We start from the raw sequence: 14,114 nt of genomic DNA on the forward strand, positions 1-14,114 counted from the left end.
CTATGCGCTCCGTATGCCTGTCAAACTGTTCAGACACCCGATCCACTCTGTATGTGAGGGTGTCTATTTTCCCATCAATATTTTTTAGGGTGGCCTGTATCGTCGTAAACATTGAGTGCACATCTACAGAAGCTTCCGTGCCTGTGGGCGCCACTGTGCCCTGAGTAGGTTGATGATCCTCCTGACCCCTCTCGGTTGCTTTTTTCGTTTGTTCGAATTGTAACTTTGATCGGGTCCTGTCGGTTTTCCCCATGGTCCTCTTGTAGGATTTGTAGAGGACGCACACCTTTTCCTATCCAAATTAAATATCCAACATGTGCCGTTATCTTTGACCTTTACCCCTGTCTGTATGCATATCAGATACAGTCCGCTCTGGGGTGCCTTTCTTACAATGACACAGAGCCCCTGGACGTCACTGCCAACCTCCCCACCATTAAGCCATTTCTCCTGGGCGTTGTTTTGATTCGCTTGCTGTGTGCCAGTCTATAGCGGGGCAAGCGGACCTCCCCATCAGCAGTTCCACTATATTGCGGCTGAATGTGTACTGCTCTAGCTCGGCCCCAGCACCTTCCAAGCAGAACCCCAGTGCAGACCCTGGCGATGTTCGACGTTTGGTTCCTGAACTACTTCTTCCTGGGGGGCCCACTAACACTTTGTCAACTCACTGTGTTTCCTGGCCACAGCCCTCTATTGCGCACTAGGGTAGTGGAAGTAGTCCATGGACAAGGCCGCCGCTGGCCACGCTGTGACTGGACTCTCCCTCCTGTGTATTGGGGCTGTAGCAGGCAGCCCCTGGCCTTGGTCTGCCCGATCGTGCTGTATTTCCCTGTAAGGTGTATGCGCTGTGACGATGGGTGCGCCGTCCTTTGCTAAATGGCAGCTGTGGTGTATCTTAATTAACGTGCCAGGCTAGAGTCTGCTCCAGCGCACCACCTTCACCCTTGGTTGCCCCCTCAGTAGACACGCTAAGTGCTTGCCTTTAATTTCTCTCAATATCCGCTTTGGGGCCTTTGCAGTCTCACCTTCGCGATCCCACGACCGTGGTTCGCCTTTGTGTCCTCCAATGCCGATATCTCGGGGTTAATGCCAGCGTAGGTCTTTGTGCCTTCCGGCGCCGCAGCCGATGCCGTCTTTCCGCTGCGTGACCGCCACCAGTGCCGGTCCGGCACACCCTTTCCTTCCTCTCACGGCTCTGTTTTCTCCGCCACTCGTTTGTTGCTCCGACCTCTGTTACGCTGCTCCGGCCGTGTGAAGGGGTATTGAGTTTGTTGTGCGCCGCCTTCCAAAAACGTCTGCTTGCGCCCGCCGCCTTCCCGCTACTCGCAGCAAGGATCGGCAACGCCGCTCCACTGGATGGTGTCTGCCGCTTGCGTGCACTACGTCACGGCCGGTGTTCACTCGAGCTCGCGGCTTAAGTCCACGTCTTTCTAACCTGGGCCTCCCTTACGCCACACGGCCGCGCCTGATCTCCGGCTTCCCCAGATCGATTTTCGCCACCAAGCAGGTTTCTAAGGACGGACCCAGACCTCCGATGCAGTTCTGCAAGGGTTAAAAGCTTCTTGCAGCGCACTAGGTGCAGGATAGATTAAGGATTGTTACGTGACCGATAGAGCTCGCTCAAGAAGCGGCCATCTTCGGGCTTGGCTAGCCCAGATGACAATAAGACATAATGTAATTTTCACATTTGATTTTTTTCAAATGCAATGGGAAGAAGCAAATGTTGTCAAGTTACATATACAGACAAAAACTGCAGTTTTACATGAACAGTTGCTGTTGGTCCCAATAGAAAGTCTAGGGGTGGTATTTGAGACACAGGATTCCCCAGTGAAGTGGCCGATTGTACTGCAAAGCGCAGCTACTGTGCATGCTGATGGTTCTGAACATTCACTAGACAGAACCTTTAATTCCCTTACAGATGAAAAGGCTAATATCTTGGAGACAGAGGTGGTGACACACGATTCAGATTTGGTGTGCATGACTAAATGTGAGCACCTAGGAGAGAAAGACCATACAAACAGGAGGGCAGAGAATGAAGGGATGCATATCCCCCTAGATTTACCTAGAACTGTGATTCTTATGTGTCAGGATGCACAGAGCAGACCAGTCCCACAGAAGGTGAGGGGCAAGTTGAAGAAAGGAAAATTACCAGAGCAGACAGAGTAGATGGATTGCCTTGGGCTTCTGCCAATTGCTAAAGGGAGCACTTATTCAGCAGTGAGTGGAAAAATAATGCGGAAGGAGACTGCCCTAGCCCTTCTTACAGTGCAGGTAAAAGGAGAGTTTCACTCCGATATCAAGAATTCAGAGGCTAAATTGTGGGTAGAATTCTCAGATAATTCCCTAGAGCCAGTAGAGAACCGTGCAGACAGGAATGACAATATTGTGCCTTCAAACCCAAAACAGAGAAAGGAAAACGTGCGCTTTTTGAAAAATGTTTTTTGCAAGAAGAGTGATGCTTGTTTCTTTTTTCAGATCATACTGAGGCCTGATGTTCCTGCAGGACTTTAAGTGGGATGAAAAAACTAGGGGGTCTCTCAAAGGGGCGTGGTCAATGTAAATAAGGGCATGGCTTAAAACACGTACGATAAAAATCTGTGTTTAGAACAGTGTGCCGCCCGACTAGTATTTTGCTGTTCCTGTCATTGCGTCCAGATATATGTCACATCATACCTACAAGTCTGGTCTATTGGCTTTTTTACAATGGTTGTAAGTTGCATAAGATAAAAAAGCAGCAACTATGGCTTGTATATAATATTGAAAAAAGCTTCCACTCAAAGCCCCGGTGACACCACAACAATGTTGCTGCTCCTGAGTTTCAAAAAGATGAGGGAAATCCAGAGAGAAAATGACTCTCTGTAAAGGATTTCCCTTCCTTTACAACGCTCACCACGCACACATCGATGTGCCTGCTGTCACTGCAGTCCGGAAAAAAAATGGACCGCCTCTGCCAGGGCACAAAACAGAGCCCAATAGAGACCTGTTTCGAGGCCCCCTTTAAAAAACTTCCAGTGCTCAGACCAGGTGAGACCCGGCCCACTTAAAGCCCTGTGTTCCTGTCCTATGAGTGGATGCCCGTGTCTGTGTGCCCTGTGTGGTTGTGGGACCCCTCCCCCCCAACCCTGGAGTGATCACTGGACGGTGCAAGCTGACATCCTGTGGCTGAACAAACCAGACAAACCAACCAAGCCAAGAATCATGATTTCATAAACATGGAGTAAAATATACACAGTTATAATTTTGAACGCAAGAAGGCTGTGTGTCTTTCACACAGAAGGCCATTATTTGTTTGAAGAAAAAAACAACAACAAAAATGTTGTGAAATTGAAGAAGATGGTTTTTCACTTTTGAATTGATGATGTTGCCTTTATTTTTAAGCAAAAATATATGTTTGGTTGCTTCAACAGTAGAAGTTCCAGAATTAGCCATTTGAGACTTTAGGATCATTACTGAGTTCTTATGCTTGATTCTATTTGTGCATTCATTATGTGTATCCATCAAACATTTATTCTTGCTGAGTATCCAGATATGCATGAGCTATTTTTACATGCTTTGAAATGATTATCACAAGCTTTTATGATTTCACTGCTTTAACATGTGTTTCAATCATAGTTGTGCTTTAAGTTAAGAAGTTCAGTTTTTCAATCATAATTGTGCTTTCTGTTAAGAAATTCAGTTTTTTTATATATGTTTGTGATGATAGTCAAAGGTCATGGGGTAGAATGTAGTGCTAGAGGCACTCTTGCGGTCTGACACCCTGTGATGGCCTTTGACTACCATTATTTTAATTGACTTTAGTGTGTTATTTTATCCTAGCCTGAATGTACGATGTCCTGCATATGCCTTGCTTCTCTTTAAAGTTTCTTTTTTGTAATCTTGCTGTCTTTCAGTGGGAGCTGTCACAGAGTAGGACAGCCTTGCCAAGAACAGAGCGTGTGGGATGTGCATTTGAAAGTGTGAGAGGGAGAGAGGGGTGTGGAATGTACTTTTTGGTCTCAAGTTGGTGTGTTTTGGGCAGTGATGCACACATGTGCTCGGTGTTGTACATTGAGAGATGAAGTATGTGATGCTATAGGACATTGAGATATGAAGTACGTGAAGCTATAAGCAGTTGTGCACAATTGTGCATTGTGTTGTACATTGATGAGAATTATGAAGTTCTTACTATTGGCTTTGACATGGCCTCATGTCATCCTGAATTCTGACTCTTGAGTGCACAGCAGCGCTTGCAAGTTGTTTGGGTTAATCACGTTCAAGGATTGTTTTTGTGAGAGATTTTGTAATATACCCAGAAGGCTTTGTGAGCTTCGTCAAGATAAAGGCTGGAACATGCGAGATTTGGAGGAGGGAACGTAAGAACTCCTTCCTGCCATGGAATGCTTGCCTGGAAGCTGGCCAGTTTCAGGAGAGTTCCTGGCACGGAGGGGAAACTCTCGAACCTTCTAGTGTGTGTTTTTGATTATAAAGCTGAGAGTTGTTGACTTAGAAACTGGGAGTTTGGAATCCGAACGGGAACGAACGCGTCTACTTCAGAGCATGGAACCCTGGTTGCTGAGGCTCTCAACCACGGCTGTTTAACTTCCCCAGTCAGGAGTGGGCTGAGATGCAGTGTTTGCACCAGGTGAAGTATTGGGTTTTGACTAGTGCCATTGTGATGCGTGGTTCCAGTGGCTGTGGTTATTTGAAGTGTTGAGTTTTGGTTATTGCCATTGTGATGGTTGGCCAGTGGCTTTGATCATTTGAGGTGTTTTCTTTGTGATGTGTGATTGAGTTGATGTGCACATCCAAAGTAATCATTTGATGTATATATAGCTTTCTGATCTCTCGGAGGACGTCCCAGTATATTTGCTTGAGTCTTACCTCATATTATTTGCTGCTTGTTTATTCATCAGTAGTATTCATGAATTTAGCTGTTATATTATTGCTTGCTTTTAAACATATATATATATATATATATATATATATATATCACTACATATATTGGAATGTTCTGCATTTAGCATCCGGAAAAGCCTTTCTGTTAGAGAGCATTGTGTAAAATAAAACCCCAAGCCTTATTCTAAAAGAAAGAGTCCTTGCATTTTGTAAAATAAAACCCTTTTCTAAAGGTGCTGTATTATGTCTCCTGCTTCGCCGAGTGTTGAGCCACCCTGTGGTAGATTCTGTATTATCTGAGAGGCGAAAGCAAGCCAGTAACATGGTACTTTTTCCCTGCATTGAGTTCTATAATGATTGTTTTGTCATCATGTATCTACATATTTGTAATACTTATTGTGTTTACATTTGTGTACTCTATTAGTCCTCTCTTTGTCAAGTCCTTCAGTCATCTATCCCCAATACAAAATCTCAAGACTCCGGTCAAACCGAGTGCTCCAAAGTGAAGATTAAGTTCGTCTAACAGTTCCTAAGTTTGTGTTCCTAGAAGCTCCATATTTATACTTGCCACTTGGCTTGGAATACACTGTCTATAGACATTCTGAGTTTACTGTCCTTATCTTCAGGAAAAAGCTAAAGATTAGTTGGTTACTATGGTTTTCTTAAGACCAGAATCAAGAGAGCACAAAGTGTTGCATATTGTGAAATTCATATGTGTTTTCACCTCTCTTAACATGGCAAAGTGAGTTGAATGGATATTCCTTGGGGATTTTCCAAGAAATTGATTTCTTAAGCTCTTAAATTTGACCAAGAACACAGTCATCAGGAGGTAGTCAGAAACTTCTCATTGCAAATCCTGCATAATATTAGCAAAAACAACAAAAGACATCCTGCTTTGTTCTATGGACAAAATAGGCATATGAATATTACAAGCAGCCAGGATTCGCAAGATTTGGCATGAATGAGCACTGATACACTATTTTCTGGATATCACCACAGTGTCATGAAATATCAAAGGAAAATATTTGAGTTTAAAAAGAGATATATTGAGTCAATGCAGTCAAATGTGGCTCTGCATTCTGGCAAAACGTAAGGTAACAAAAGAAAACTTAGAATTCATATTTTGGGATGTGGATGATCCTGGGAAACTGCTGGTATAACAGCAGGATACACACAACCACGCCATAACAGACAGCTCAAATGGAGATTTTTCTGGGTGAATGAATAGCAATAGGGAGGTCTAGTGAAACTAGACAAATGGCAGGATTGGTGACCTTGAGAAACACAACGTTTGTTGATAAATAGGTTGGTGCAGGCAGGGATAGTTAACATATGTTAAAGATCTCTTTGTTACCAGCTAGCACTGTTTGAGCTCATACAGAACTGTTCTTAAATGGACTACATTATATACTAGGACTGGAAATGACCAGCTGAGAGATTGGTGTTGGGCAGAACGGGGTGAAGGTCATTTTTATAGTGAGTTTACATTTTGCACTAATGGTTAATAAAATCAGTGTGTAAAAAGAGAGGACATAATCTGACTGGTTCAATGGACTGAAATATTAGATTTTTTTCTTAACACTGAATTGATAATAGGGTCTATTAAGAGTCATATTTATATGCTAATAAGTGTTTTTTATTAGCTCCAACTGTGATGTAGTGCGGTGGGTCATATGTTTTCATTTAAAGTAGATTTATTGGGGGTATAACATATCACATTACATTTTTAAAGTAACAGTTTGGTCGAAATGCCTAACATGATTACTACGTGTAATACCTGTGCTTAATTCCCTAGATGGCAAGATTCATCAACCAATGTGCTTATTGTCTGCATCAATGGATAAAACTATGATACTTTGGGCACCGGATGAAGAGTCTGGTGTATGGCTAGAGCAGGTATGTTTGCATGTGTGGTGTTTTTTAATTTAGTTTTTCTTTTTTGTGTGCCTTTTTTTGGCTTTGTTTGCAATTTTAACCAATCTGTAGTTGACAGGTCAGCCCTTTTGTATCTTTTAGACTCCATCATATACACTGTGTTATTCTGGTAACTATATAATCACATTTTTATGGCAATGTTTAAATACTTCCATCTTAAATTTGACAACTACTCCACCATTTTACCATACGCTACCATTATCTATAACAAACATTCCCCTCGTCCGTCATCCTTCCTTGAATGAAAATACCTTTCTTCAGTCCATTGAACTATAACCTCAAGTCTCCTTTTCTCTGTTCACAACCCCTGCCCCATTAATTCCAACACGATATTTCTTAATTGTTACGCTTGCATAATTTCAACTGTACATTTGTATAGTTTGTAAAAAATCTCCAACCATCTGTATTTTTATGAGAATCTACTTCCAACATGTGGATATTTATGAAAAACGTATCCAAACTTCTTCCATCGTTCCTCTTATAAGTTGCCTCCCCTTTTCCCTTTTCCTTGTACTTCTGTAAACAACCACTTGTTGACTTAAGGTGGCTTATATCTCTTGTTGTTCTTTGTAAAGTACTCCCCTCCCCACAGTCTGTACCTTCTCCAGCACACCCCCTATTTCGAAGGAGGCAGATGGTGCATATATTGCTCCCTGAAACTCCACCAGTTTGACTTTTTCTCTACCAAAATGTAGAAGCAAATTGGCCAGAAATATTGGCAGTTCAAAAGCCAAGTTTGTAGCGGCTGATCTCCCTCTATGTACGTCTAGAAAAATTACCTTTGGGATGGTCTGCTGAGCAAAAGTAGCTCAACTTTCACTGAGTGGTCAGAATAATTTCCTTAACACACTGTAAATCATCACCAGTACATATGAAAGGCTAGCTAGATATATGTCTCACTTAGGGGTTGTATTTCCAGTGGTATCTAACCAATGAAGCAAGAGGGTACATGTATATATTGAAAAAGATTGGAGAGGCATATCTTGTACCAAGTTGGCATTGTAAGGTTAACCGGAGTGCTTCTTGATCTGCCGGAAGAAAGTGAGTATCCTCTGGTTCCCTGGGGTCCTGGCAGAGTTGCATTTGTGTGCCATACATTAGAGACAGAACCAGGACCAACTGGCGCTAGCTCCCCTCTGAAGCATTGCACTATTTGCCCGTATTTGGAGGAGACGGAGCTGCAAGAACACGCCACCCAAAAATGGCAGCCACATCTTCGATGTGGCCGCAGCTTCAGGAGGTACCCATGGCACGTAATTCCTCTTCTGGGGCTGTGTAGCTCTGATGCTCAGATCGACCCCACTGCAGAAAGGGACCCAGATGCATTATCAGACACATGCCCAGCACCCGGGAGCACCGGCACTGAAGATGCATGGGGCCTACGATAGAGGCCACGACTAAATGACATCCTCTGCTGCCTTCCACCTGGGCACTTGAGATATATTGGCCCACCCTCCAACGGATCCCCGGGGACAGAAAAAAAAGTACAGTGATCTGTACTCCGGTGACAGCATACTGCCTCACAGGTGACAACTCAAAAGGAGATGGCATGGCCCACTGGACTAAATGTGAGGCCCATTGCTGCACCATAGGCTCAACCCTTACAAGCGAGGGGGACACAGAGTACTGAAGTGGGCTGGTGGCCCTCCAAACACCCTAGGGCTTCTGCACCTACCCCTTAAGAGCACTGCTGCTGTAGGGGGCAATGGAGATCAGACTTGATGTAGCTGCTGCATAGGGACTCCATCCACATCTAGCATTTCCAGTGGTTGCCCCAGGAAAGTCAGCCACCTGAGTTCTGGAAGACCTACAGGACCCCAAACGGTCTCTGTGTTGAGAGGTCTCCAACTTCATGCACTACCACCTTGACCACACCTGTCCCAGCCTCACTCTGTGAAGGATGGGGCAGGTGGAAGGTTTGTCATCCGGGATCCTATACTGGTCTGAGAGCCCCACATCACGGCCCTGGTGGGACCTCTTTGAATTGCTAATGGTTCCTACCGATATAGAGACATCTCCGCCCACAATGAGTCTGCCTGCAGGAGTGGGTGGGGCGGGGGGACTCAACACACTAATGTATGCGTTAACCCTGCGAAGAAGCATTACAGATGCCCTAGTTCTGGAGGATATCAATACATAGTTGGGAAGCTAACACACTAAAGATTCAGCAACACTGCATGAGCAGAAAGGTGCATGAACCCACTTTTCCAGGTAGGTGGACAACTCTTAAGATTGGAGGTATAAACTACCCTCGACCCTGAAAGCAACTCTGTGAGGTCCACCTGGTCCATATCTTCATGTTCCCAGTGAGGTAGCAAGATGTTGGCGTGATCGAGCCTTTGTAATTTAAATTCATTCACACTGCGGACCCGTCACACACTAGTGATGTCTAAAAACAACCGTAATGGGTCAATCAAGAACTTAATCCAGCACATCTCCAGCAAAAAAAACAAATCCCTTCACAAACAAACTTGTCAACATCTAACCCTATCCTTAAGCTGTAAGGTGGCAGACTCTTAAAAACTGGGCATGGTCTTTCCAGTTTCAAGTATTGTAACAAGTAAAGGTAGGAGAACAATGCCAGCAAAGGATCCCTCCCCCTTATGATGTAGATACTAGTAAAGTAAAGTTTAGATGCAAAACACCAGGCCCCCGTCGCACATATATACCACTGCCTCTTGATTAGCCAGTGGCTGGGTCCATGTCTTCATTAGCATTTTGAGAGTCTGGTTTCTGGGCGAGCCCAGCATTGGAGTTCTGGAGATGACCGGTTGCCACCCTCCAGGAATTCCTTACTTTTCGAGGTGCTTCATGTATGCTTTCTTGATACCCCATGCCATTCAGGGCTTCTTGGACGAGAGTTCGGTCTGCAGCTGATCCGATGTGTTGTCCTATGGTGAACTCATGCCAAGGAAGGCAAGCGTTTTTTTCAGAGATATAGACACTAGGGTGCGGCCTTCCCAATTGTAGATAGTGCGGAAGGGATCGGCTCATTTGAAGGGATGCTTTGTACCACAAGAATTTTATGATGGGTCAATGCTTGTTGCTTCTGAAACGTGATAACTGAGAGGTCCTGTAAGATTGAAAAAGGGACCCTGCTGTAGAACATTGGGCCTTCCCAACCTTGCAGCTTTCATAACTTTTCTCCTTATTATAAGTAATGCCAGCATGCTAGGATGTCTGACAATCCCTAGATGCTTGTGCCTACAGTTGATGCTCTGTGGGTTCTGTTTGAACTCAGGGGCAGTCTTCCAGTTTTTTTAGGATAGCTTCCAAGAGGCCTTGAACATTAGCTTTAACATTCTTCCCCTCCACGCCCCTGGGCATACCTTGAATGCGTAAGTTGTACAGGCAATATCTGTTTTCTAAATCTGGGTTTTCCATCATGGCTATCACTTGATTGTTTAGTCGTAAGAGGCAGGCTTTGTATTGGTCCAGGTCCAGAGTCCTCTCATCTTTGGTGCAGTCAAGCGTATTCAAGTGTCCACCTAAGTCCACCGTTTCCTTCTGCACTTCTTTAAGACCATGGCAAAGGTCCGCTCCGACCCCAGTAATCTCGGCCTTGATGTCTTGGAAAAATTCATCGTGAAGGGTTTAGCTATTCTTTCGTTGTGTTCCAGTTCTACAAAGTTCTTGGTGTCTGCTTGATACCCAGTTATTGGTTGGCTTCGACTGAAGCCTAAATTGTTTGTTATTGTTGATGCCCTTAGTTTTGGAGTCTTGTTTTATGCTCCATCCTTCCACTAAAACACTTATGACGGCACATAGTCCTCTAGCCTGCAGCCTTTCACTCCCTGCCGCTATCTCACCCTTCACACTTAGCACTTGTAGCATTAAAGATTTAAACAACCTGGCAAAGAGGTACTCTCTCTCCATAAACTACCACTTTTGAATACAGATGTAGCCCTCCTCCAGGAGACCCACCTGCTCCCCCTGGACCAAGTTCGCCTTTGGTCCTATCTTTTTCCCCATGCAAACCATTTTCCTCATCTAAGAACAAGACAGGTGGAGTGGGTATTCACTTGAGAAAAGGGTGCAAATTTCACACCAGAGGTTTCCGAAAAAACAAGAAATTAAGGTGTGTGGAATTACGAGGCACATTCAGCAGCCACGCTATTAATGGCATTTCAATGTATTGCCCCAACCAGGGGCACGAGCATTTCTTGTGTCAGGCCCTACGAACTCTTCTTCACTAGGCATAGCAACCCGTTCTCATGAGGGAGATTTAAATATAGTTATGGTTGGGGATGTGGGCAGAACACAGTCCATACAGGATGGTATGTTAGTCCTGTCTCGTCCCAGGACATTCTACCTGGAAGAAGTAGGGCTGGTTGACAATATAGACATGCTCTAAATAGGGATTATTCCTAACTATGACTGTATTTTTTTTTTTCGTTCCCAGCTCATTTAAGGGTTGTGAGTAATTCAGCCATTTAATGCCATTATTTCTCTGCTCTAATTTTTTTCAGATCCGTGTGGGAGAAGTGGGTGGAAACACGCTCGGTTTCTACGGCTGTCAATTTAGCCCTGATGGATCAATGATTCTTGCCCACGCATTCCATGGAGCATTTCACCTCTGGAAACAGAATCCATCCATAAAAGTAAATCTGTTGCATGATTAGCAAATCATTACTTACTCTAATAGAGTGTACTTTCCTCCAGGATTCTGAAAGTTAAGGTAGACTGTTTGGAGTGTTATGTAGGCGATTTTTTGCGGAAATGACAGTTGTCACAGTTGAGTGAATGGCATGTTTACTGTCGTAGTTATTTTCAAATTCATCTTCAAGCTGCTGTAGAATTAGAGGGCTCAGCAGGACTTGTAAGAAAATCTAAGACAACATCATAGCAGAAAGATCACGGAAGTAAGGGGCATGAAGAGACAAGACACAAACAATGGAGACAATAAAATAAACCTTGACAACTAAAATGCAAATATTATCAGGTGAGTGCTGCTCCATAAAAAAGGCGTAAAATGAGCGACGATATCATCATCAAGGGCGAATCCTTACATAACGGTTTAGGGTGGCCTGCCGTACCTTATTGGAGAAATGCACTCAGACTGTACATTTTGGGTATGTAGTTGCATGTGAAAAACTTGAGACTGACAAACTGTGGTGTATTACCTTTCATACAATTGTAGCTTTAGAACATTTTTGACAGACTAAGGTAAATAACTTGAGGTTGTACTTCCGTCTAATGGACTGAGTGCTTGCTAATCTTCGAAGGCCACATTGTTCAACTGAAAGACGATGATCTATCCATTTGAATTATTTTCCACTCATGCTCAAACAAGGATACATGAATCACAGTTCGTATGGGTGGATTGTTTGGAAGGTGTACATTATCCTTACATGTGTTCCATAGGGTGGATTGGTTGGCTTTGTGACCTTCCTAAAGAGCACTTTATAATGTTGAGTGGAGTGTGTAATGGGTTGTCTCTGGATGGTGATTTTAAGTAAAGGTTAAGGTCTTTTAACCATCCATCTAACCTGTGTTAGCTGCTGTTTGCCTGACATCAGTTTAATTCTGACTGACTGACTGGTGTATTCTTCTTCTGGCCTTTTGTGGCTACAGCAAGTGGTCATACTATTTCACCTAGTCTAGGAGCTAAATTTCCTGGTAAGGGGTTGCTGGCTAGGGTTGTGGGGTCCTTAATTTTCACTTATAGCTATTTCAGTGTTTATCCTACGTCCATGATTTTGTGGAAATATAGCTGGGTCCCTGACTGATGTCCCTGTTTCTGATGTTTCCTTGTTGCTGGTCTTTCAATTTACAAACTAGCTCATCCGATGCTCTAAGGTTAATCTATTACCTGACTCTGGTGTTTGTAATTTACGATCCTGTATTTGTTCTTCAGTGGGAACTGTCAGACGTTGGGTCCTTGAAGGTTTGGTTCATAGGGTTATGTTCCTGCATGACAGAGGGTTAATGTTATGACTAATTGTCACGGTCGTGTTCTTTGGTTAGAGGGATTGTTTTGTTGCAGTCTAATCCTATGCTCTGTATATCTTCATTGGCATGGGCAATTTTTAATTTGGGCATTTATTAACACAGGTGTTATGAAAACGGGCATTTTGCTTAACGGTAATGATAGTATATGTGATTTTGGTTCAAGGAGGCAAATAGAGTTGGAATTATTAATGTTTAGATAGTGTGTGTGCTTGTGTGAGATCTGATTTGTAGACGGGTCTAGCAATATGTGCTTTTCTGTACTGTTGTGTCTCGGGTTGGGGGGTCGAGTATTGTTGTTTTCTGGGATGTGACGTAAGTGAGTAGATGGGAAAGGATATGATGAAAATGAGGAGCTACTCAGAGACTTTTGGGAGGTGTACTCATGGGCTTGTTGGAATTTGTAATGGTCGGAGTGTTGTGGATTTAATTTGCACTTTAGAACTCAGGTCAATGTTTCTGGGTGGGGTTTTCAGGTGTTATGTTGTTTGGGTGTTAATGGTTTTGTCTTGACCTTGGCCAGACATCTTTCGTAACACAGTACTGCAGCCACTGCCATGGAGTCGCACACAGTTTCATCTCTGTGGGGTAATGTTAGTACCAAGAGCTGTACATTAAATACATTACAAATAGAAAAAGATCAAATGCATGAACCTGTTGCCGAATACTGAAATGAGAACCTCTAGTTGCTATCAGTCAGTCAAACCACATTGTTCGATTCTTAAATTATTAAGATCATAAATGTACAAAAAGCACAATATAAAATATACATTCCAAAAAATACAACTTTCATGATTCAGATGGTAACAATGATTTGTTTAAGTCAGTAAATTTAAAAACAAGATAAAATTCATGATTCATAGGACGAAATGGTCCAGCCGCCTAGTCTTCTTCAATGATAGGAGTAGATATGAGGCCACAGTAGAACATATTAATTCATTAGATAATAATTGTCAAAAATACAGAGCTGGGCGACACTGGGTAAAATGATATTTGCACATAAGCGGGCAGATAAATCTTTTGCGGTGCGTATTATAAAATTTCCAGAAAAAGAGAATATGTAGATTTGATTGAGGAGAAGAGCCATCACACGGGAAGGGTGAAAGATCTGCTATAGAGTAAATACCAGCTGGGAAAGAAAGCATACAAGGAATGAGGTTCAAACGAAACCTTACTAGGATAAATCGAAGGCGTGGATTGGTTACAAAAAATAAGTATCCCGGGGCGCCTTCCTGTTCAATTGGGCTCTCTAAATATAATTTTACGAGCGCTTTTAAGCAATTTAATTTAGATCGCTCCAGTATCCTATGATTAAAAATAGATCCTTTAATTTCTTTTTTTGATACTGTGATACAGAT

At 43.2% G+C, this 14,114-nt stretch overlaps 1 protein-coding gene across 4 annotated transcripts in view; it reads left to right on the forward strand.

Annotated features, from left to right (window-relative positions):
• Window positions 1–14,114, forward strand: part of ELP2 (elongator acetyltransferase complex subunit 2) — a 940,461-nt gene that overhangs the window by 469,464 nt on the left and 456,883 nt on the right. For all 4 annotated transcript variants that reach the window (XM_085606785.1, XM_085606787.1, XM_085606786.1 and 1 more), the window contains 2 exons: window positions 6,668–6,768; window positions 11,277–11,408. In XM_085606785.1, the coding sequence (XP_085462911.1) occupies window positions 6,668–6,768; window positions 11,277–11,408 (233 nt within the window). The remainder of the gene's footprint in view (window positions 1–6,667; window positions 6,769–11,276; window positions 11,409–14,114) is intronic.

Source organism: Triturus cristatus, chromosome 5_2 (genome assembly GCF_964204655.1).
Source record: "Triturus cristatus chromosome 5_2, aTriCri1.1, whole genome shotgun sequence".
Lineage (NCBI taxonomy): Eukaryota > Metazoa > Chordata > Amphibia > Caudata > Salamandridae > Triturus > Triturus cristatus.